Source organism: Meriones unguiculatus, chromosome 10 (genome assembly GCF_030254825.1).
Source record: "Meriones unguiculatus strain TT.TT164.6M chromosome 10, Bangor_MerUng_6.1, whole genome shotgun sequence".
NCBI classification, from domain to species: Eukaryota; Metazoa; Chordata; class Mammalia; order Rodentia; family Muridae; genus Meriones; species Meriones unguiculatus.
This window is the reverse complement of record NC_083358.1, coordinates 5,861,086-5,884,669: the sequence shown is the minus strand read 5'-3', so window position 1 is coordinate 5,884,669 and position 23,584 is coordinate 5,861,086. Positions and strand designations below refer to the sequence as shown.

At 54.4% G+C, this 23,584-nt stretch overlaps 1 protein-coding gene across 4 annotated transcripts in view; it reads right to left on the bottom strand.

Annotated features, from left to right (window-relative positions):
* Positions 1 to 23,584, bottom strand: part of Piezo1 (piezo type mechanosensitive ion channel component 1) — a 60,046-nt gene that overhangs the window by 25,740 nt on the left and 10,722 nt on the right. For all 4 annotated transcript variants that reach the window (XM_021631172.2, XM_021631174.2, XM_021631173.2 and 1 more), the window contains exon 2: positions 1,559 to 1,654. In XM_021631172.2, the coding sequence (XP_021486847.1) occupies positions 1,559 to 1,654 (96 nt within the window). The remainder of the gene's footprint in view (positions 1 to 1,558; positions 1,655 to 23,584) is intronic.

Genomic DNA, 23,584 nt, shown 5'->3' with positions numbered 1-23,584 from the left:
TCACCAGAGGCTCAATACAGGAGAAAGGACCCAGTGCGTAGGCCAGTGTCCAGGAGGGATCTGACCCAGGGCCCCACGGCTGCCAACACACTGCTCGGGCTGAACTCCTGCGTCCCCAAATCCTACCATCCCCTAAGGCCCCTCTGGTTGTGAAGCACACTGAGCTGCACAACATCCCTGCTATGCTTGGCAGAAGGATGAACCCAGAGGCATCCCTGCCCAGTCTCTGCCCCCATGCACATGTGACTCACATGGCCAAAGAGACCAAGGCAGGGAGGTGGGGCTGATGTCACCGCTAACTCAACAAGCGGAGTCTGTCTCGGACCGTCAGTGGCTGTCATCACAGGGCATTAGGAGTGAGGCGGGCTATAGGACCATGGGCTGTGGGAAGGATTCGGTTGGCCACCGTGTCGTGAGCCAAAGATGCCCCAAAAGAAGAGCCAGGAAGTGGTTCCCGAAGCTCTCTGAAAAGGGGCAGCTGGGCTAGTGTCCTGACTACAGGCCCACAAGACAGTGGGTGTGGCTCTCGGTAGGGTCACTTGTCACAGAGACCACTGGAAACCCACTCTCACTGGGGCCCACACAGCTAGGCATGCTGAATGCAGCATCTCTGAGGACAGCGCCAAGGATGCAAGTACCTTCCCCTGGACCCTAGCTCTGACCCTTGCTGATCCTCAGACACTGGCTGTTAGACTCACCCGCCAGCATGTCTCCTGGGGCAGGCTCTTTCACTCGGATGCTAATGCTCCCCGGGTCACTGCCAGGCGACCTGAGCCTCCCCCACCCCCACCACAATCCGAGAAGACAGCAGAGGGCCTTTTCTACTTCAGGGTTGCAGGTATACTTGGGGATGGGTCACTAAGCACTTACTGAACACCACAAAATAGACTCTAGGCACCTGCTGCATGGGTGACCAGAGCCCCAGGATGACGGGTTTAGGAAGTCCTGCCCCTTGAAGGCCACTACCTCAGCTGCCTGGGCTGTGGGGACACAGTGGTCCTACCCTTCCCACCTCATCCTACACGGGAACCTGAGGTACAGTAGCAGCAGCTTTCCTTGCTTTGCTGGGGGGGGGGCACTGTCCAGTCCCACATATGAACACAGCTCTGGGGCTGGCCTGCATACCATCTATTATTTGGAAGGCACAAAACAGTGAAACATCTTCCTGCCCAGCCTAGACCCTGATGGAGCCCACTGTCTTCCAATTCCTTACATAGCAAGGTGGTCCTCGCTTTACAGGGTGATAGAGCCTCCCCAGGCACAAGAAGCAACAAGGTCAGCCTTGGGAGCTTAGGTGAAAGATGAATGGACCACTATGCAGATCCCTAAACCTTCTACCTGGATGGGACAGCCAGGCCCCACTCCCTCTGCCTTCTGAGGGATGCTCGGTGACAGAGCCAACCCTTCCCCTCAGGCTGCAAAAACAGAGATTAGTCTGTGGCTATAGAGTGTGTCTATCCAAATATCCAGCCCCCCACCCTGTGGTCAGAGCCTCCTGAGGAGCTGGGCTCTATCCCACTTCCACCCCTACCCCCTACGGCCTGCCCCTTCCCCTTACCTGGTATGCTGTGTCTTGAGGGGCCCGGAAGCCAGGGCAGCAGCAGCAGAAACAGCAAATAGACCAGCGAGAGGACATTGAAGCGTGACAGGGAGGCTAGAGAGGAGACAAATGGTTAGTACAGCAACAACAGGGGCAGCCCTCACCCTGAGGGGACCCCAGTGTCCCTTCCTCACCCTTGTAAGCCTTCGTACACAAGGCTCGTGCACCACAGAGAATCTATGTTCTTGTCACCAGACACACAGGCTCAACAATACCACACAATTCTCCCAAAGCAATACATGTGCTCATACGTGTATACACACAAGGTTCTGGCCACTTGACATAATCCTACCCACACAGAGCTCTGGTGCCCAGTCCTCCCAGCTCACTTTTCCTTCTTTTTGACATTTTGTCTACTGATTGGCAGGCAGCTCAACCAACGTCTGGTTCCACAAACTAACATGTGGGACGTCACTGGGACACAGGGTTCTGGCACCCTCCAGAGTCACTGATGGAACTGTGAGGTCCTGAGCCTGGCTTCCGACCACTCTGCCTGCACCTGTGGCCCTACCTGCACCAGCACACAGCCCGACTTCCCTCTGGGAACTTTCCCTGACACCCATGCTGTCCTACACTGTCCTCATGAAGCCTGCCAGGGAGGCCAAAGGACATGAAGCAGAAAGTAGAGAACGTGGCTGGCCAAATGAACATGTTTCTTCCCAGAAACATGGGGGGTTTCCAGGAGACAGGTTCCGGGGCCCCATGCAGCTCTCAGCCCCAGCCATTTCCCCCTGTCCTTGGGGGTACAAAAGGAGCCAGACCAGGTCCTACATGCTGCCTGACGGATCCCAGCCGCACACAGTACCAGTCACTACAAGCCCCACCCCGCCCTCTACCCCTCGGGTAGTCAGTTTGTAGAAACCAGCCGGGTAGGGGTGGCAGAACCTGAACCCCGACCTCCTCCTGGACAACACAATCCCGAGATTGGACCTTCTGTGCCCAGCAGAGTCAACCCCACTTCACTATCCTGCTGAGGGCAGTCTCCTCAGGGATTGGAGCAGGCTGGGGGGGCGTCCTCTACACTCATGCTCCCCAAATACGAAAACCATGAGCCTAACCACAGCCCTCAACAGCCAGGGCCGACCTAAACTTGGAGACAGAAATTTGCCATAGAAACAGGCTCTGCTGGAAGGAAGTGGCAGGGACCCAGAGTGCATGGAACATTCAAAAACAAGCTGAGCCAGGCCCCTCCTCAGGTGACATCGCCCGCTCGGGTGGGTGACCCCATGAAGGACGGCCCTCTGTGAGTACATCTGAATTCAGCGTTTACCCTTTCCAACGCCCCCAACATCGTCTCCCTCCAGGGTCACAGTGGACGTGGGACGTGTCTAAACTTCCCAGGGCACCTGCTGCTTCAAGGAGGCTGAGGGTTTTGGCCATGGCAGCATTTCTCTTGGTTCCCAATGGCCTCCCTGGAGTCAGGGTGCCGTCTTTCTCCTGACATACATCGGCTACCAGGCACAGCTCAGCTCTCTTAAATCAAATCTGAAGTTTTCAACAATAATACATTAAAAAAAAAATCAATCTTCTGTGGCCCAAGAGGCAGGAGGGAAGTGCATTTATGGCAAAGCTTTCCAAAATCCTTCTGCTTCCACTCTTCAGCCCACCAGTGCAGTCTAGCCCACCTCAAGGAGGCAGCAGCTCTCCCCTCCCACCAGCCGGCGCCCGCTTCTCCAGTGAGATGGGTGTCTACCCAGCTGTGCCTTCACTCTCCCTTCCATCCTTCTGTCTACCTGTCTGTCCAGCCACGCACCCACCCATCCACTCATCCACGGGTCCCCGATAACTTTTCCCGACCCCAATGTTGCAGGTCCTGCCTGTGAAGACATTGGTTGGATCTGATATGCCAGGAATGCCAGCACCGAACCAGGCCAAGCACATGAGAGGTGGTGATCAAAAACCCGTGACAGGAGCCGAGGGGAAATCGGTCAGAAAAGTACTTCCCACATAAGCATGCAGACCTAAGTTCAGATCAGCAGAACCCACACAAAAAAGATGACAGTCCAGAAGCTGTGTGACAGACAGACGCAGAACTACACATGCCTGTAATCCCAGAGTCCTGTACTGGGAGGGCAGGGGCCAAGGAAAGGACAATCTCCAGAAGTCTCAGGGCCAGCGAGCCTGACAAACGCAGCAGTGAGTAACAGAGAAACCCTGTCTCAATTAGGGCAGAAGGTGAGGGCCAACACCCAAGGCTTCCCTTTGACCTCCATGATCATGCTGTGACATGCACGGACCTGTGTTCACACACATATGATGCCCAGACACACTCAGATTACATGAGATAGATTGATACAGGAATAAATAGCTGTGTGTGCTGGCATATGGCTGCAACCTCAGTGAGCAGAGGCTGTGGGAAACAGCACGAGGTGGATCTCCAGAGCTGGCTGCCCAGGTGAGCCAACGGGTGAACTCCAAAGAACGAGGTGGAACACAACTGAGGAAGACACCCGACTTTGATCTGTGGCCCCCCAAGCACAGCCTGTGAAGGGCAGCCAGCTCGGCGTGAGCGCCACAAAGGCTCCAGGAGGCAGGGACAGGCGCTTTATCCTACAGCCCACCCGGCAAACTTAAAATAAGAACCCGAGGCTCTTTGTGTGCGTCGAGGGAGGGGGACCGCCGGCGTTCACCTGCTATCGAGTGTCAGTCGGGAAGATGAGATGCCCCTGAGATGGTCCATTAGTGACATGTGAGCATGTGCCTAATGTCACCACGCTATCAAAAATAGGCTACGATAGCAAACTTCGTGGGCATGTGCTTTACCAGAATAAACAAATGGCTAGTGTCCAAAACCTGTGAAGGGCTCCAGAAGCCGGAGACCCCAGACGGCAAGGGCTAAGTACAGGTCTACACCTAGTCTACTGTCGACACAGAAATGTGACACAGGCCACTGAGCTTAAGGCCACTACTCCTAAGCCCAGGTGGGGCCAGAAGAAGCTTAAATGGCTGTATGTGCCAAAGGTAGGAGACACTAGGCACTAGGAGGTGAGGCACTAGGCCAAGGGTAATGCCCTGCCCTGCCCTGCCCTGCCCTGCCTCAGCCACACAGGTCAGCTTGGGAGAGACACAAGCCCTGAGTTCTTTCCTTTCTCCCCTCCCTTTCCCTTCCTTCCCTTCAGGGCAGAGCTGGCCCCATCACCGCACAGATAAATAAAGACCATGTCTAGAGACTAACGTTCTACCCCAGCACACAAGGACTCTTCCTCAGAAGGGTAGAGGGTACAACCGAGAGTCCATCGTCTCATTCCCAGCCACCATTCCTCCCGGATTATCACGCCTCAAGAGCTTCGTGGGGCAAGAAGCCAGCCAGAAGAGTGACCCCCGGGGTGGTGCACTCAGAGAGAGCTCTAGCCTCTGGGAAGAAACGGATAGAGCAGGAAGAGGCAACATAGCCAGGCTGCGTCAGGCTGCCAGGGTTCCCAGGTGCGCCCTGGTTCTGGTGGGGTTACTGGTTAAAGCACACTGATGTGACTGTCAGAGCCATGACTGTAGGTAGCTGTGCCAAAGCCAGAGCCGAGGCATCACTGCAGACAGCCTGGAGAGGACAGCCTTGCTTTTTGTCATTGAAAGCTTAGCTGCAACTTAATTTCTGGAAGGGTCACGGGGGACAAAGACATTCCCAAAAGCGGGTAGAGCCTCAGCCTGCCCTGGTGGAACTGCTGGGTAAAGCCTGTGATTTCACAGGAAACAGGCCTTTCCTGAGCCAGCAACAATAGGACAGGCAGACAGGAAGGGCCCCTTGCAGGCCAGCGCATGCTTAACCCTTAATAGACCCTTACCCTGTAGCACAAAGCTGAAGACCCTTGCTAGCATCTACTCTCCTCAACCCATGGCTGTGGGTACTGAAGTCTATAGGATGGTTCCCCTGGCCTCTGAGTGACCCAGAGCAGAGCTGACTGACCTTTGCTCTTAGTGGGGAGCGGGTCAGGATTGGAGGGTTAGGGGTAACAAGACCACACACATCTCCCAGAGTCCATCACACAGAAGGCTGTTCACCAGCCCCACTCCCACTGTATGCATGAAGACGGGTCTGCAGGACTGTGAATAGAACCTCTGCCCCTCAAGATCCTGTGATGACGTGGTTCCTAGCACACATCCCCTAGCCTGGCCCAAGTTCTAGGTAGGAGATGAGGACCCGTTGGGCCTGCTGGATTCACCACTCCATGCAGGCTCTTTGAGAAAGCTAGACCCTACTCAGCTCTCAGTCCCCCTGCAAGCATGCGTGGGCACCCATACACCTCTGTTCAAAGAAGCCTCATGGTAACCCCGAGGCCAACGCCAGGATAAATGGCTCTGGAAATGGCGCACAGCCTGAAGCATAGGTCGAGGCTGATCTCTGGGAGCTGCTCCTGCCTCAGCCAGCACAGCAGGACGTGGTGTGGTTGAGATGAATGGGGCCCTTACAGGGCAGGGCTGTAGAAGCAGGAGCAGAATCTAGTAAAGCTCACTAAGACACCTAGTGTACACGGACATAGGAAAGTGACTGGCCCAAGCAGAAACAAGCTTCGTGTGTGGAAACAGCATGGGGAGTAGACACACCTTGGCCCTTACACCACGGCCCAGCACGGACACAAGCTTAAGTGTCTCATAAGCCTCCTGCTCCACTACTGTCGCTCCTATCTGCAGAAGATAGGAGGTGCAGATGGCCTACTCTGCAGCCTCTAGGCTATCTTCCCCAGAGAGCAAAGCGGAAGGCACCATGGGAGGAGAGTACCTCCAGGCCAAATGAAAGCCCCTGATGGGCAGGGGGAGCTGGGCAGAGGCCCTGGCAGGAGGGAGAAGGATAACCCAAAGGACTGCACCCCATCTTCAGGGCAGAGCAGGGCAGGGCAGGGCCTGCCTGGGACCCTGGGGCAGCCACGGTCTCAGCTCAGGAGGAAGTTGTGTCTAGATGGGTGAAGAAGTGTAAGGCAGAACAGGGCTAGGAGTCCTTAAGGGCACCAGCCTAGCTATGCACCAGCCTTGTCCAGGGGTGCAATAGAAAGCCTGGGTCCCCCAGGTGAGCATGCTGTCTAGAGCAGCCATAGCTGCCAGGCTGAAAGGCTCTGTGAGGTGTGCTCGGGGTCCAGGAGTAGCCTATGCCCTCAGAATACTACTTCTCAGAGGGGCAGCATCTGCCCCATCCTATGGCAACGGACAAAGTCCTGGACAATGCCACACTCAGCCCAGTGTCTGGCACAGCCCTGGTATAGGTTTTAGTCTTACAAGTGTCCCTGAAAGCTGAGTTTTTCAAGGATCAGAGACAGAGGTCAACCAAAGTCCATCTGACCAGGGTCCTGGACACATCACTGGCCAGCAGTGATCACCACTGGAGTGGAGCAGCTGATAAATCCTGCCCCAGAGAACTGGGCACCTGCCCACACCAGGCACCACAAAGAGCCTAATCACCGGTGGCTGCGGTAAGTGCCCTGGGGTGAGTCCCTGTCCCCAGTGTGGTTTGTGTGTACTTGTAAGAAGGAAGAATAGAAACAGGTAAAGGATCTTGCAGGACTCAGAAAAGACCAAGATGTTCAGTTCTGACCCACAGACGCCAAGCAGAGTCCTGGGACAGGAGGGAAGTTCATGGGAAGTGAGAGAACCACAGCAGCCCAAGTGAAGTGTCTGGGATGAGCAGGACTGTGCCTAAATGAATGCTGGGAACAGCCAGAACCACTGAGGGCTCTGAGCACTGTAGCCTGTAGCACATGGTGAGGGCTTGCTGGGACCCTTCAGCGTGGAGCTGGGCACAGCAGAGAGGCAGCCATTCAGAACAAGTGATAGGAAGATATTCCGGAAGAGGTATGGAGAGCAGGGCTAGAACTGGAACCTTTCCCTTCCTTTTTCTTTTTCTGTAAAATGCACCAAAGGACTGGTACCATAAAGGGAAGGGGGCACTGGGCTCTCATCCTGGCACTGTGCCCAACCTCTGGGGCTGGAAGCCTAAGACAGTATAGAAGCAAGGTGGGGATGGAGGGGAGTTGGATTAGGAGAATCTAGGACAGTAACTTTCGTCCACCTAGCCCTACTCCCGCAGATGGCCTGGGAAGCAGGACCATCTAGAGCCAGTCCAGGTGAGTACTATAGACTCCAGCCAACCCCAGAAGATGCCTTAGGAAGGCCTGGTCAGATAGCCCAACCACCGCCATTTTCCTAACCAGCAAAGTTAGGCTGGCCTGAACTCAGAGATCTGCTTGGCTCTGTCTCATGGGATTAAAGGCATGTTTGCATTCCAGCCAGATCACACAGACCTAGAAGGTCTTTGGAGGTGATCTCTTGCCATGATCTGAATGAAAATTCCTCTACACAGGGAAATGTCCCCTCCACCCTTGGCCTCATGCCCATAATCCAGGCTGCATCCCTACACAGGGGCTGCTCCTGCTTTTCCTCCTATTGTCAGTCAAGGCACCGCGGTGCTCACCATGCCAGTCTCTCGCCCAGCATTCGAGATCCTTATTGTAGGCCGCCATGCGAGCACGCACCCCTCTGGGCTTTCTGTGGCTCTTCTACAAGCCAATGCACGGTCTGTGGCTTAGCCTTGGCGGAGGCCTCTCCTTTCCCTTCCTGTTGTTTACCACTCAGCCTGCTTGGGCTGGTGTCCACCGCATTGGTCTGTAGGTGCTCACACATGTCTGCTGTTCCTCCAGCCTTTGCCGGCCACAGCATTCTGAAAACAAGCGGCTCACTGTCACTATGCTGGGTGTCCTGGAGGAACACAGCTGTGGACCCGCAGGAGATGACAAGCCTGGTGACCAGAGTAACAGGCTCAGCAGCAGCCTTCGTGTCCACCAGAGGTCCACATGAGGCCACAGGGACCCTACAGACACTGGGATGCGTCCTGCAAGCTGATGCCAGGGCACCTGCATTCCTCCTGAAGTTTGACAGCTACAGACAAGCCCAACCTATCTCACAGTGCTCAGGCACACGGTGCTAGATACAGCGCCCAGGAGGTGACACACCTTTCTGAACAAAAGATACAGACACTGTGAGACAAGTTCACCCATTGATTCCTTCGTGCAAAATCTAAAAGTAAACCAGAGGGCTGGGGAGATGGCTTAGCAGTTAAGAGCACTGGCTGCTTTTCCAAAGGACCCAGGTTCAGTTCTCAGCACCCACATGAGGACCTCTGCCCCTCAAGATCCTGTGATGATGTGGTTCCTAGCACACATCCCCTAGCCTGGCCCAAGTTCTAGGTAGGAGATGAGGACCCGTTGGGCCTGCTGGATTCAGCTCTCAGTCCCCCTGCAAGCATGCGTGGGCACCCCATACACCTCTGTTCAAAGAAGCCTCATGGTAACCCCGAGGCCAATGCCAGGATAAATGGCTCTGGAAATGGCGAACAGCCTGAACAAAAGATACAGGATGCTTAACCCTTTATAGACCCTTACCCTGTAGCACAAAGCTACAGAGGGTCCTCAATCCATGGCTGTGGGTGCTGAAGTCTATAGGATGGTTCCCCTGGCCTCTGAGTGACCCAGAGCAGAGCTGACTGACAGGCGCCTCACAACCATCTGTAACTCGTTTCAGGGGATCTGGCGCCTTCTTCTGTCCTCCACAGGCACCAGGAACATATACAGTGCACAGATATATGCAGTCAATGCATCCTTATACTTAAAATTATATAAATTTTAATTGAAAACAAATAAACAAATAAATAAAAGTAAACAAGAAAGAGCCCACGTATCTGACTTTTGAAAATAGACAGGAAGGCTTTACAGGGTCCCCATGATCTCTGCAGAAGACCCGGGGTCATCTCACTAACATCTCTTCTTGGGGCTCATAAAATGGTCATGTGCGTAAAGAGCACGCCTGATGACCTGCGTTAGATCTCCAGGTTGTACACAATGAGAGAAGTAATTCCCAGAATCTGTCCACAGACCCCCACAACCATGCTGTGGCACACCCATACCACACACCTATAAACACATGATAAAATAAAAATAAATACAACTTTTTACAAGTTTGAATGTGACATTTCCTTTTCTCATAAAAAGAATGTTGCCACACATTACTTGAGTACATGAACTGCCTGGAAAAACAGTCAAGTGTGGTCAGGCTGCAGCATCTGGCCCTGTCTGTTCTTCACAAAAGTGGCTAGGACAGGGGAGGCCACAAGAGATCTTCCTCCCAGAGTCCTCAGAGGCTACCAGTTGGGCCTGGTAGCTCAGGCCTGGGATCCCAGCTACATGGGATGCTGAGGCAGGAGGATGACAAGTTCTAGCCTTGCCCGGGCACTCAGCAAGACCTTGTCTCAAAATAAAAAATAACAAATGGCTGGAGGCCAGGTATGGTGGTGCATGCCTATAATCTAAGCACTTGTCCAGCATGTATGAATCGCTGGGATCAACCACGCAGTACCACAAAATCCATGAATGAGTAACTAAAGCACACTGGAACCCAGAATCTCCTGACCTAGGGAGCACCCTGCTAGATCCTGCCTTCTGCTGACCACAGGAGGTGCAAGGGTGGGGGGTGCAGATAACCGCTGCCCAGTGGGATAACTGCAGGACTTGGGGGGTCCTAATCCACACTCTTTACTGCTCCCTGCAACCGGCTGAGATTCTCAGTTGCCTGTCTGCCTTATTTGGCCTGGGCTGCAACCATAAACACTTCTGTGTGAGGCTTCTGCCAGTGGGTGGGGCCAGGCAGAGGAGGAAGAGGAAGGAGGAGGACGTGGCAGAGGATTCCGGCAGCAGCTAGGTCAGCTCTGCCCTTAGCTGGAGCTACACCAGACAGGCTATGATGTCAGTGAAGCCCGGTGGCCACATCTGCCATCTCCCGGGAGGCAGAGAACAAAAAAGTTAAGCCAAACCAGTCCAGGAGGCTTCTGGTCAATCCCCCTTCCTGAAAGAGGAGGGTTGGTAGTCAGCACAGGAGAAAGCCAGCTGCCCCCAAGGCTTGGGACTAAGGCTCATAAACTGGGTTAGTCAGAGCATTGTGGCCAGACAGCTTAGCCCCTTGAGATCAGGCCCAGGTAGAGTTAAGCAGGAGAGAGGGTGGAGATTAATCTGCAACTTCCTTTGTTTATTTGAAGTTGTCCTCCTCCATCACTTGTTACCTCTACAGCCGGGAGTAGACACTGAGCCTGGCAGTCATGTGAGCTCCCCATGAAAAGGAGACGGGGACCTAGGCTCCACCTTCTGCATCCAAAGCCCACCCACACCAGCCGGGACCTCAGGCCCTCTTTAATTTCAGAGCCAGCCACGAACTGTTCACAGATGTATCTGATATGGCTGGCCCATCCTCGATGCCATTCCTGATCTGCCCTAGAGATGACTGGAGAAGGGAAGACAGCTCCTCAGGGCACAAAGCAGACAGGGACAGTTTCACAGCACAGTGTGGTTACAGAGCTCTAAACGTATCAGGACTTCCATTTTACTAGAGAGAAAAACTGATACCCATGGGAGAAAGCTGAGACAACAGGACAGCAGGGCCAGGAGGGCATGTGGACCACTCCTGCCTGAGCGAGCACAGGGGTCAAAGAGGGAGCTGGCCTGGCCTGGGCAGTGAGGGTGGAGAGACACCAGAACATGATGTTACCTACTTGGAGTCCAGCCAAACAGCCTGGGGCTCTGGGAGCGCTTGGAGCATTTAATTATCACAATGTCAGGGGTTTAATTAGTCCGGTGTCTGGGAAACGTGGTTTCATGGCTCATCTGACCTGCACGGGGGCAGGTCAAGTCATCCTGGCTCTCTCTCTGCACCGAGGGTGGCCTGGTAGCCACAGTACCCTAAGTAAAGGGACCTCCCTCCACACATACACACAAAGGAGCAGGGGACCCAGCTACCGAGGGAACTCAGCCAGCACTGGGCCAGTCACATTCTCCAGTCTGGACAGCTAGCCACCTTTCTCTGTTTCCCTCAGCCCACAGTGACCTTGTGATACTTTTTGAGGAAGCTGCAGGTCAGGAGGGCACTGGCTGCAGACAAGGTGTTTGTGCAGGTGACAAGCCAGCAGCAGTTCCAACCTGAACCCCGACACATGGAGGAGGCGGGGGGATGGCCACTGCCCAGGAATCTGATGTGGCTCACAGGCACTGTGGCTCCAGCCTCTGGCTTCTCACTAACCTGGGGCAACCCCACAGCACCCTCCTAGGAGAGCATATCAGAGCTGCGGAAGGAGGTGGTTCCCCCAAGAGACCAGCAGGAAGTGGCTTGGTACTGAGCCCTGTCTCTCAACCAGGGCTGTATCAGCAAAGAGGGCGAGGATGGCACAAGCTGCCACTGGCGACCTTGCAACAGAAACAAGTGACAAACCAGGGCTGTTTGCCTCCATGCCCAACTTCTCACAGCCAGAGACCAGAGATGGAGACGAAGGCATGAGGGGAGACCCAACGGGCCATGAGGGGCTCCCTTCGCAGCAGAAGCTGGCTTGGTCCCAGTTATCCAGCTAAGTCCTGCTCACAGCCTCCCCCTAAACAATGCACACTGCCCATCATAAGGAGGCAGAGCTATATTCCACGCTGGTCCCTTGGAAGTTAGTGACTGCAGCCGCCCCAAGCTGACCTACTCAGCTATCAACAAAGGAGGAGGGAACTCAGGGTACAGCGTGGGCCACATTCCATTTCGGTTATCCAATCCTCACCACCCGCCCATGGGTCTTCCCTAGCCACCCTCCAGGGAGGGAGGAAGCCAGACATATCTGTAGCCATCTCTACTGGCTGTCACAGGTAAACAGGCAGGGTACAGCATGGGCAGGGCCCCAGGAAATACACCGGTCCAGGATAGTCTCTCTCTCCCATATGGGAGGGAACTGGGCCTGCAGAACTGTCCCTGCCGAAAGTGACACCTTCCTCCCAGACCACCTGGAGCTCAGGGGTCTTTGACCTCAACAGGAAGCCTAGGAGGAAGGGGCCACTGCTGGCCTTGCACACAGTATGTCACTGACAAATTTAGTCTCAGAGCTAGAGTTCTTCCCTTAACACACTGTGAGATCTCTACAGTGAGCCACTTAGAGCCTCCACAAATGTCAGCTGTGTCCACTGCCCTGACCTGACCACAAATTACCCCTTGCCAGATCCTGGCTACTCAAGACTCCCAGGGACAGGAGCTTGTGTCTGGGCCTCCCAGCTGAGCTGCGAAAAGCACAGGGCTGATCTGCAAAGGTACCACACCGTATGGCATACACAGGGCAGAGAACGAAGGTCCCAGCAGCCCACAGAAGGCTTTTCTGGGTAGAGTCTCCTCTTCCCTACCCAATGTGCCATCTGTCAGATGGGGGAAACGGAGGCACAAGGGGCATGGCCCCTCCTCGGCTTTACCTGCTTCCCCTGCTCTTGCAGACACTGGTGAACCCAGACTATGTCTGTCTGGAGAAACAAAACAAAGCAAAACAAAAACAAACAAACAAAACAAAAGAACTAGGGCATGGCATTGTTAGTTCCTTGACCCACTGGCAATAAGCAGACATGAGCCTCTAGCTCTTTCCCAGGAACACACAGACCCTGGGACCCCACTATACATCCCCCACCTGGACATTCACACAGCCCAGGTTAGTAGTCAATTTCAGTTCCACATTCTCCAGCTAGAGCCATCTGAGAGCATCACAGAGGGTGCCATGAAAGAGGGAAACTGAAGCAGGCTGACCACAGACGCTGCCGCAGGACCTGAGTTTGGGTGTGGGGCCTGATGTCACCCGGAGTTTCCAGGTTATGATCCAAACCTGCCCAGTGCCAAGCTGTTAAGTTGCAGCCAACAGGATGAAGCCAGCACGGTAGTTCTTGAATGCTCAGTGATAGCATCAGTTGGGTCCCAGCCCCTCAGGGGTTTTGCTAACTGCCTGGCTGAGCACATAAAGGGCTTCTTGGTGAGCAGAGCAGGCTCCAAATTGACGGGTGAACCCCTGGGAAAGGCAGCTCTGTCCTACCTCTTCTCTCTCAGGGAGGGGGTGCTCCAACAAGACAAGTATGTGGGGGGGTCTCCTGAACAAAAGCACTGAGCACCTTCATTCACTTGCTGGGCAGGGAATGGGTCACCACAGGCAGTTTGCCCCACAGAGTAGACAGCACATTCCAGAAGCCTCTTGAACCACACTGATTAGCATGGGAGGGCTGGCCTTGTGCTCTGGGTAAACAGCACAGCCCCCAGAATTCCAAGCTGCCAGCTCTAAGCAGGACACCTGAGGAGGGTGGAAAGGCTTGGGAAACCTCTGCAGTGCCCACCCACCCCAGCCCCCTGGACCTCTCTGAGCTGCAGAGTCCCTTCGTCACCTCAACTCCACACTCATATTCTGAGGCTGTAGGTCAACCCTGGGCCCCACAACTCTCACAGCAGAAGCCTACCTGAGACTGACGTTAGAGAGGGACCCCAAGAACAGCACTACGGGAGCTGCTCTGGCCCCAGACGAGAGCAGCTGCACCCTTTCCTCCCAGAGAGGGCATGCGCTCACCTGCAATGCCCAGGCCAGGCTGTGGGAGTCACAAAAAGATGGCCACAGCTCCAACCCTAGATCCCTGCAGCCTAGAGGGAACTTGCTCACCATAGCAGGGAGAACATTAGACTATGAGTCAGTATGGGATCCAGATCTGCCACAAATACAGGTCAGGTGTGGCGGTGCACACCTGTCATTTTGGCACTAGGGAATTTGAGGCAGGAGGATTGTTGTGAGTTTAAAGCTAGCCTACCCTACATGGAAAGGGCCAAGCAAGCTTGGGATACGAAGTGAGACCCTGTCCCAAACAAACAAAAACAATATGGGTGACCTCAATACCCAGGACAGACTGTCTCTGGAACCTTTGAATGTGTGATGCATGGCGTTCATGCCCCTTCAATAAAATGGTTTGCACAGATCCGACGGCCATCCTCCCTTTTCCAGTACACCTTCAGATAACTTACAGGACCTGACATGACATAAGTGCAACACAAACAGTTGTTAGACTGAGCTGTTCATGGAATAATGACAACAAAAATGGTCTGTACAGTTTAGTAGAAAGGCAATTACCATAACCTCAGAGCAGAGGAATGAGACTAGAGATTCACAGATGCAGAATTTGCAGATCTGAGGTCCAACAACACAGGAGTTGCCCAATGGGTCATGTGGCTACAGATATAACAAGGAGAGCTAGGAATGGTGGTACATGCCTTTAACCCCAGCAGAGACAGGCAGATCTGAGTTTGAGGCCAGCCTGGTCTACAGAGTTTGTTCCAGCACAGCCAGGGCTACATAGAGAAACTCTGCCTTGGAAAAGGAAAGAAAAGGAACAAGGAGGGCCAGGACCCACCTTTAGAAGCCCATGGTTTCCCCAGGCCATGGTGGACAATAAACCAGTACATATAGGGAGCATCAGACAATGTGAGCACCCTGGGGGCAGTGGAGCTAGACATGGTGGCAGGATGGGCCTGGACCATGGGACTTCAGTAGAGGAGCTTCAAGTGCAAAGGTGACAGGGCAGGACTTGCAGGGAAGCACTGGGTGTCAGCCACAGAACAGGACCCCTCATCGGGCCACACTAGCTGTTTTGCCATGCCCAGGTTAGGCGTCACCATCTTACAGAGCACAAGTCCTCGAGCTGGCCTTCCAGCCCTACCTTCAGCCTCATGTGAGGGCCCACAGAAATGCGGAATCTTACTTTTCCACAGCCAGGAGGAGATGCCACAACGGAGGCAACTTAGAGTCCATGACCATCACAGCAGGGAGTGTGGCAACAGGCAGGGAGGCAGGCATGGAGCTGGAGCGGTCGCTGAGAGCTTACATCTGATCTACAAGCGTGAGGTGGGGAGCTGACTGGGAAGACCCTTTTGAAACCTCAAAGCCCACCCCCAGTGACATATTTCCTCCAATATGGCCACACCTCCTAATCCTTCCCAAACACTTCTGCCAACTAGGGACCAAGGATTCAAATACACGAGCCTATAAAGGACAGCCTTTCAAATCACTGCTCAGTCTTTCCTATATAGTGCAGTCCTGGGGTGCCCTCCCGGTAACAGTTGATTTCAGGGCTCCCTTGAGGAAGAGAGACAAGGTACAGGCCACACTTCTAGTTCTGCCTGCTACAGCCTGTATAAATGCACACTAGTAAGAGCACATCCCACAGCAAGCTGCCCTGAACCACAGCTGCCGGGACAACACAGAGACTGGCCTGCTCTGACCAGCTCCGCTAGCAGTAACACGTAGCAGTTTGCCCCAGAAAGGAAGTAGGCTCCACAGGAACTCTGGTACCTGGAAGCCCTCTGGCCACCACGCATTAGGGCCATAGCTTTCCTTGTAGATGTGGTACCTGGCCTCCACAGCTCTAGCCACCCACATTCCCGTGTAGCTCTTTGGCCGAGCATCCAGGTTGTACACTGACTCAGATCGCTGCCCTGTGATCCACCACAGCACCTCTTCGTGCATTCACTCCGCCTTATGTAAGCTGTCCAGGGCCTGGTCATAGGCCACCCAGCTCTCCAGGGCCTCCCCAGCACCTTGGAGGAATGTCACCTGACTGCCTCTGGCTGCTAGCACAGCAGGAAGTAGTCACTGGCCCAGGAAGCAGCCAGGTGGGGAAAGTTCCCTGACTAGGCAGCCCAGCCCAGCAGAAAAGTGGCATCTGGACCCCCCGTCTTCCAGTCATTACATAAATGGGTAAATGACAGTCAGGAGAACAGATAGAAGATAGATGGCTGAATGGACAGATGATAGGAGACAGACAATAAGCAGATAGATGATAGAGACAGATATAGACACTTGGAACACTCCTGTCTAAAACTCTGCAACAGGTGACCCCTCCCTAGCCCCAGCACCCCAACATGAGCAAGAGATGGGCCAAAGTACAGCCAACCAACAGGAGGCCTGGATCCAAGTTCTGCTCAGCAGTTGTGGCCACAGGCAGGGTGGCAAAGTGCCAGTCTCCACATGTACTGTGAAGGTAAGTGACCAAGGGCAAATTCAACAATATCAGCTCTAATAACCAGACTGGTGGCCACGCCTGGTCTCAGCCCAACAGGTGGGTGCAGAGAAGATGACCATGGAGGGCCTGCTGAAAACCTAGGCCCAGCAAGCCTCAGTTTCCCATTTTGTGGAAGACCCCTGATCAACTTTCAGAACACTTTGTGGTCTTAATTTTCAAGGCTTTAAAATATAGAGGAAAAGAGAGTGGGGACACACTACCTGCTATTTTACCTTCCCCATCAGAGCCAGCTGAAGCTGGTGCTCTCTACCTGGCTCCCATAATCCCCTTGCCTCCCCAGAACCCTTCCAGGGAACTGCGTGAGCCCTGCGCTTTACCCCAGGGTCACCTCCAAGGGCATTCCAGGACTGTGGCTGCAGGATGTTTGGAACGGGAATAGAGGAAAACAGCTGGATTCCTAGCAGGAGGGGGACCCTGCAGAGCCTGGCAGTAGAGCTGTGTTGCTCAACCCACAGCAGCCATTCCAAGACCAGGATACAGAGGCTGGACCCAGGAGCCCCAGGCCTGCCGGGGAGGAGACTGATGAGCAGCCCAGTCCTCCACAGATACCGAGAGGCCTCTTTGGTTCTGATCACCACTCCCTCGAGGGTGCTGAGGTGCTGAGGGCTGAGTCATTGCTGTTCTCCTTTGGGGGATGGGGAGAATGGCTTCACCCCTTCCTCCGCTCCAATCTTAGAGCCCCACAGAGCATTACCAGCAGAGCCAAGGAGCAGATCCTACACTCACAGGACAAACCTGGAACACGGGGCGGGGAGGGATACGACTGCCATCCCCACCGGTGGAGGATGAACCATGCCAGGAGGGACAGAGCCATCTAGAACTGTATCACTAAGCCAGCTTTCAACCCCAGGGACCATGCCCCCACCCTACAGGACTCAGAAGTGGAGCAAGGAGGACTGCAACTCAGCTTCCACAGGCTTCTTTTGTGGAACCTGTCACTCACGGGACAGAACCCTCACAGCTCACACACGCCATGCCTCATCAAGTGGCAGGGCTCTCCTAATGAGCCTGCCAGCCCGGGCACACCACTTTCTGTTACTTTCCTCCAGGTGCACGGCCTGGAGACTTTTCCTCAGCAACACTGCAGCTGCTTACGGCAAGCATTGCTCCTCTAAACCTGTGACCTCTAGAGCAGGGGCTCACAGAGGGGCCCATGAACCCTGATTCTCTGCCTGTCATGTGTCCTGGGGAGGGGACACAGTGTAGCGTGGGAAGAAGGGTTTGGGTCACTGGGCACTGGCCCCTGAACACTGCCAGAATATCCCCACAGAGGCTTACTGGCTCCAGGAGAAGCAGGGAGCTCCCTTGGCCAGCAAGAGAAGCCTTTTAAGAAGCCACTTAGGAGCAGAGTGCGGGCGGCTCCCTGCACAGGCAGGCAGGGTGGGGACAGGGACAGTGGCGGCCAAGGGCTATATGTTCAGTTCCTGGAAAAAGAGGAGTGAGAAAAACGACGGGCGGGCAGTCCTCCTGCCACCACATCCTGTTTTTATGGAAAACTAATCTAATTCCTGATGGTGAAGCTAGCAGCAGACATCCCCTGGGGTCTCCAGGGGCCTCAATGTCAGCCCCATAGGGTGAGGTCCCTCTGCCCGGTGTCCAGAGCGGCTACCCTCCCTGCCAGCCCCACCCTGGAAGGTGGAGCTCCCCTCACAGCCACATTCTCCCCCACCCCCAGAGAGAAGCTGCATCGGCGGGCCTTGCTACCAGCGAAATGCAGGCTGATTCTCACCCTCAGCCCAAGCTTGGGCCACATGTCCCACACAGCCTCAGTGGATCTAGAGATGGGGACAGCTGTCCTTTGGGGATGAAAGACAGGCCAGAAGTACTGAGACATGTGTATTCCCAGGACCTAGGCCGTGCCCGGCAGCCTCATGGCCAGAACAGCCTTTGCCAGAGTCCTGGCTCAGCTTTTGACCGACTTTCTAGGCCTTAGTTTCCTCATCTGCAAAGTGGGTTGACAATCCTATCTTCTTCAAAGAATTCCAAATAAGGGGCTGGAGAGATGGCTCAGTGGTTAAGAGCACTGAGTGCTCTTCCAGAGAACCTGGGTTCAATTCCCAGTACCCACATGGCGGCTCACAACTGTCTATAACTCCAGGATCCAACAGCCTCACACAGACAAAACAGTAATAAAAAATAGACATGGCGACAGCTTGCCATTAGCTCCACAACTGTGAACGTCCTTCCTCGCCTCCTGGAAACTGCGCACTGGGGATGCAAGAAGGGCTGCTGAGCCCCTGGACAGCCATGGAAATACCAGGCCTCGGAATTCTGAGATTGACTCCCGACTCCAGTGGGACCCCAAAGAGCCTTTCTTGGCTTCCAGTGGGCCTAAGGATCACTCTGAAGGGTCAAGGGTGAGCTCGGCCACTTCCCAGGAAGGAAGAGGCCTAAAGACAACAGAACCAGCCCTACCCCTGGATTAGGCTGCCGGGGTTAACACAGGAGGAACAGGTAAACTAAGGGGCTATCCCTGGCAAGAATGTGTGGGGTGGGCGGGGCCAGGGCAGACCTCAGGTTCCTTTACTCCCCAAACAGATACAAAGAAGATGACTGGCTAAAGGGGCTGCCACATGCTGCTTCCTCTGGGGTCAGTGTGGACAGAGGACAGTGTGGACAGTGATCCAGATCACTGGAGGTTCTGGGTCCCACTGACCACTCCCAACAGGAGACATACAGTGGCCTCTAAGACCTGTTCCAATATCAGTTCAGTCAGGCCTCAGCAAAGGGAGCCTGACACCTCGCTGGCTGGAGATAACACCCACACACACTAAGCGTGATGGCTGACCATCTACCCACCACTTTCCCTTTCAAAGATGCATGGTTTGGACCTCACAGGCTAGCGGACAGAACCCGCTGAGCTTGAGGGAACCAATGGTGCCCTCAGCTCACACTGTCTCAGGGAATCAGCTAACGCCAGTCACCAGTTGTAACCACCTGCCCTGTGGCTGGCTACATCCGATGGACAGAAGGTCTTGCTCAGCCTCCCAGGGCCTGCTTGGTAGGGCCAGGGACAGCAGCTGCTACATGAAGCTGCTGTGGCAGTGTAGGGATACCACAGCACAGATGGCACAGTTTCGAGGAGAACTTGCCCACAGCCACTCAGCCAGAGGGCCTCAGAGTGGATGGAGCCATAGGGCACTGTGGCCTCACTCCTTTTATCAATGAGCTCTGGCTCAGTCCCTGAGCTGTGGGCTGCCTTGAGCAAGGAAGTCAGTAGCCACACTTGGCAGCAGGAAGCCCGTTTTTAAAGGTGAAGGGTTCAGAGTGAAGACCGTCTCCCCTGGCCAGCCATCAGAATGCCCGACGGCACACACTGGCAACAGGCAATGGTGTAAGCAGGTGGCTAACCTTTGCCGTCCTCAAGATGTGCAGCTCACTGTGGCTGCGGAGTGAGAGACCTGGCCTGTGCACCAGCCCTGCCCTGCCTCAGGTTGGATTTTTAAGGCATTTCCACTGATGTAACCTGCGGAGCCGTTCCAGAGAGGGCTGAGAGGCCAAGCAGTATCACTGATAGATAACCTTACAGCTGGGACTTTAAAAAGACTAGCTGGAGGAAGGAGCCTCCACACAGAATAGTTTCAGTACTGGGCAGCTGCTCCAGGTACTTCCGGGGCAAGTACTTGGCCACACAGGCTCCGTGAGGGGTGTCCCACGTGCTGTGCAGGAGACGGCGCTTCTTCTTTTCTGCTGTTGTTGTTGTTGTTGTTGTTTTGTTTTTGGAGACAGGGTCTCACTATATTGCTTTGGCTGGCCTGGAACTCTAAACTAGGTTGGCCTTGAACTCAGAGATCCACTTGCCTTTGTCTCCAGAGTGCTGGAATTAAGGGCGTGTACCACCATGCCCGGCCCTGCAGTATCTTTTGTTGTTGTTGTTGTTGTTGTTGTTTTTGAGACAGCATCTGACACTGTAGCCCAGGCTGACCAGGCTGGTGTTAAAGTAGCAGCAATCCTTCTCCCTCAGCCTCCTAAGGGTTGGGATTGTAGGTATGAACTGCCATGCCTGGTGACCTGCCCCACCTTCAGAGATGAAGGGGTGCCAAGCCTGACAATCTAAGTTTACCCCAGACCTGTGCCGTGGAAGAAAAGACTGACCCCCACAGGTTTTCCTCTGACCTCACATGCACCCCAAACACACACACACCGTCACATATAAAATAGACACAACTTAAAACATTTAAACAATGGGGGATGGAGAGTTTACTAAAACATAGTTTGGATCCCAGCACTCTGGGAGGCAGAGGCAGGCAGATCTCTGTGAGTTGGAGGCCATCCTGATCTACAAAGTGAGTCCAGGACAGCCAAGGCTACACAGAGAGACCCTGTGACAAAAACAAAAACTCAGAGAAGCTATGTATATTGCCCAAAGGCATTCAGCAGCACAGCTGAGAGTCAGAGCATCTGAGGACAGACAGGATTCAACAAGATGCTAGGCCGGGGACCTGTCCTTATCCTGCCCTGCATTGCCAATCACAGTTCTAAAATGTCACTCACAACCACCATGAGGCATTCGGCAGAGCCCAGGGAGCTCTCGTGGCTATCCTGCCCCTGCGCCACCTCTTCCTGGAGCTAATCTAACTCAGAACACTGTTCAGTGAAGAAGGGACTTGGGTCACAAATAACCAAAGACAGGGGCTCAATCCTGAGTGACCTGGGGATAGTAGGGGCAATGGATGGCCTTTGTTATATTCACACCACCAGGTCCTGACCACAGGCAGGTGGGCTGTGTGACCTAGGATATCTCAGGGTGGCACCCGAGCCTGAGTCTGGCAAAGAGTGAAGGCTCTGGCTTCAAGCCCTTAAGATGGTGGGAGACACCTACCTCCTGAGGCCCCCACCTGGGTCTATCACTCCCCCAAAGGCAAAACCTCAAGCTGGTGAGGCCACCCAGCAGGGCCAGTTTTCCTCCAGTGAGTAAGGAGAAGGATAACTGTGTCTCAACACTCTCTGCCACACCTGGGGCAGTGAACACCCATACTTCCTCACTGGCCTCTGTGGAAAGGCCTGTCATCTCTGGAATGTAACTCAGCCTGCTGGTCCAGAGCTCAGGGCTCCTTATCCTTCACAGCAATGACTATAGCTCCTCCCACAGCCCGAAGGCCAAGGTGTCACCTGGGCCTCCAGTTCATAAGGAGCTTTACATCCTATGCTTTACACAGTTGAGGGGGTGCTGGAGGATGTAGAGGGGTGCTGAGGATCCTGGATGGAGGTGTGGAAGAGGTTTGCCCACCCACTATAGACAAGTGTAGAGGTGGGAGGGAGAAGAGGAAGAGCTTGCCTTGAAAGTCCTGGGGAAACTCAGCCTCACCCATGACTACCCAGTGAAGATGAAGGCTGGTGCTTCCCAGGCTGAGGGACAGAGTCCCAGAAGGTCGGGGATAACCACTGACCATCAGTGTAACAGCAAGCAGCAAAGGAGACACCTATCCCTGCTGTCTACCCACGCTGTCAGAAAGAAGGTCCAGAGCAGCCCAAGGACATCCCATTCATAGCATCCCTGACCACCACACGTAGCTGCAATCACCCCATATTTCACTTATCTACTCTCTAGGCTTGTCTTCACTGTGAGAACTGGAAACTGAGGCAGGAGGCCCTTTACAGAGGCCTGTCTAACGGTTCAGGTTCCGCCAAGCCTCCTCTAGGCAGGACCCCCCTTCGAACAGCAACAGCTTTCTTAGGTCCCTGTTCCCACAGCACTGTGAGCCTCTATCCCACACTCCTGATCCAGGAAGATTAGAGCCTAAGCTTCTGTCCTCCCCCCAGCTGGGATGGGCTGCACCCACTGATAAGGTCTTTGCAATGGTGGGTTTTAACTGTCAGGCTGACAGAAGCTAGAACCAATCACCTGGGAAGAAAGTCTTAGCTGGGAAGTTGTCTAGATCAGGTTACCCAGTGGGTATGTCTGTGGGGGCTTGTCTTCATGATTGATGGGTGTGGGAGAGACCCAGCCCACTGTGGGGGGGCGCTGTTCCCTAGGCAGAAGTCCTCACCTGTGTAAGAGGAGAAAAATCAAGCTGAGCACAAGCAAATGACCGAAAAAGCCTCTTTTCTCTGCTCTTGACTGCGGAGGTGATATGCCCAACTGTCTCAAGTTCCTGCCGCTGTGACGTCCCTACAGTGATGAACTGTGACCCAGAATCATGAGCTAAAAATAAATCCCTTTCTTCCCTCAGTTGCCTTTTTGTCTGGATACTTTATCACAGCAACAGAAACGGAATTAGGACAGCCTGAAACGTGGTCACAGTAAGACCATGTCACCAGGCAAGACTGGAGGGGTGTGACCTCTGACACCTGGAGTAACATCCACCCTGGGCCTCTGCTGACATTCCCTCCCCACCTACAGGATGGAAACTCCTTTCTTGACCCCACTAAGCCAACACAGACAGTAAACCACAGGTGCACGGCACGGGGCTCAGGCAGGAGTGCACGATGGGGCTGCAGACATGCAAGGCCCGGCCACTGTCCCCAGGTCAAGCTTCAGGCAATAGGCCCAGCCACCTCCACATGATGGAGCAGAAACAGGACAGCCCTGTAGGGCCAGCCAATGGCAGTGCTGGGTTCTAGAGGCAGAGAAGGAGGCAAGGGGTTGTACCCAGATCCCACAAGGCATGCTGTCCCAGATAAGGACAGGGCCTGAGGGACAACTCAGCTGGCTAGCACTAAGCCTCTGAGGAGACTGGGGGCCACAGACTGTTTGGGCTCCCAGAGGATCCGTAGACATGAGTCATCAGAGTAGCCCACACCTACAACAAGTGAGCCCCTGGCACAGGAACTGCCAAGCACAGAAACTACCCTATCCTTCAGATTGATGCCTGGGGTCTTCATGGGTACAGCGCAAAGTGGGAAAAGTAGACAGGGTACAGAGACAGCCACGAAAGTCCCTGGGAACAAATAGTCAGGACACCAAAACGCAAGACCCCAGGTCCAGTGGACCAAGGAGGCCACGTTGCAAGGCCATATTCACAAGGGCCCTGGTTTCAGGCCTGTGACTCTCAGAACAGGAGTGCAGGGAGGGAAGGAACAGCCATTCTGATGCAGGACGAGGCCCGTGGGGTGTGAAGTCTGACCGAAGGACTGAAGGCTGAGCAGGTGGACGGGGTGTGTGTGTATGTGGGGGTGT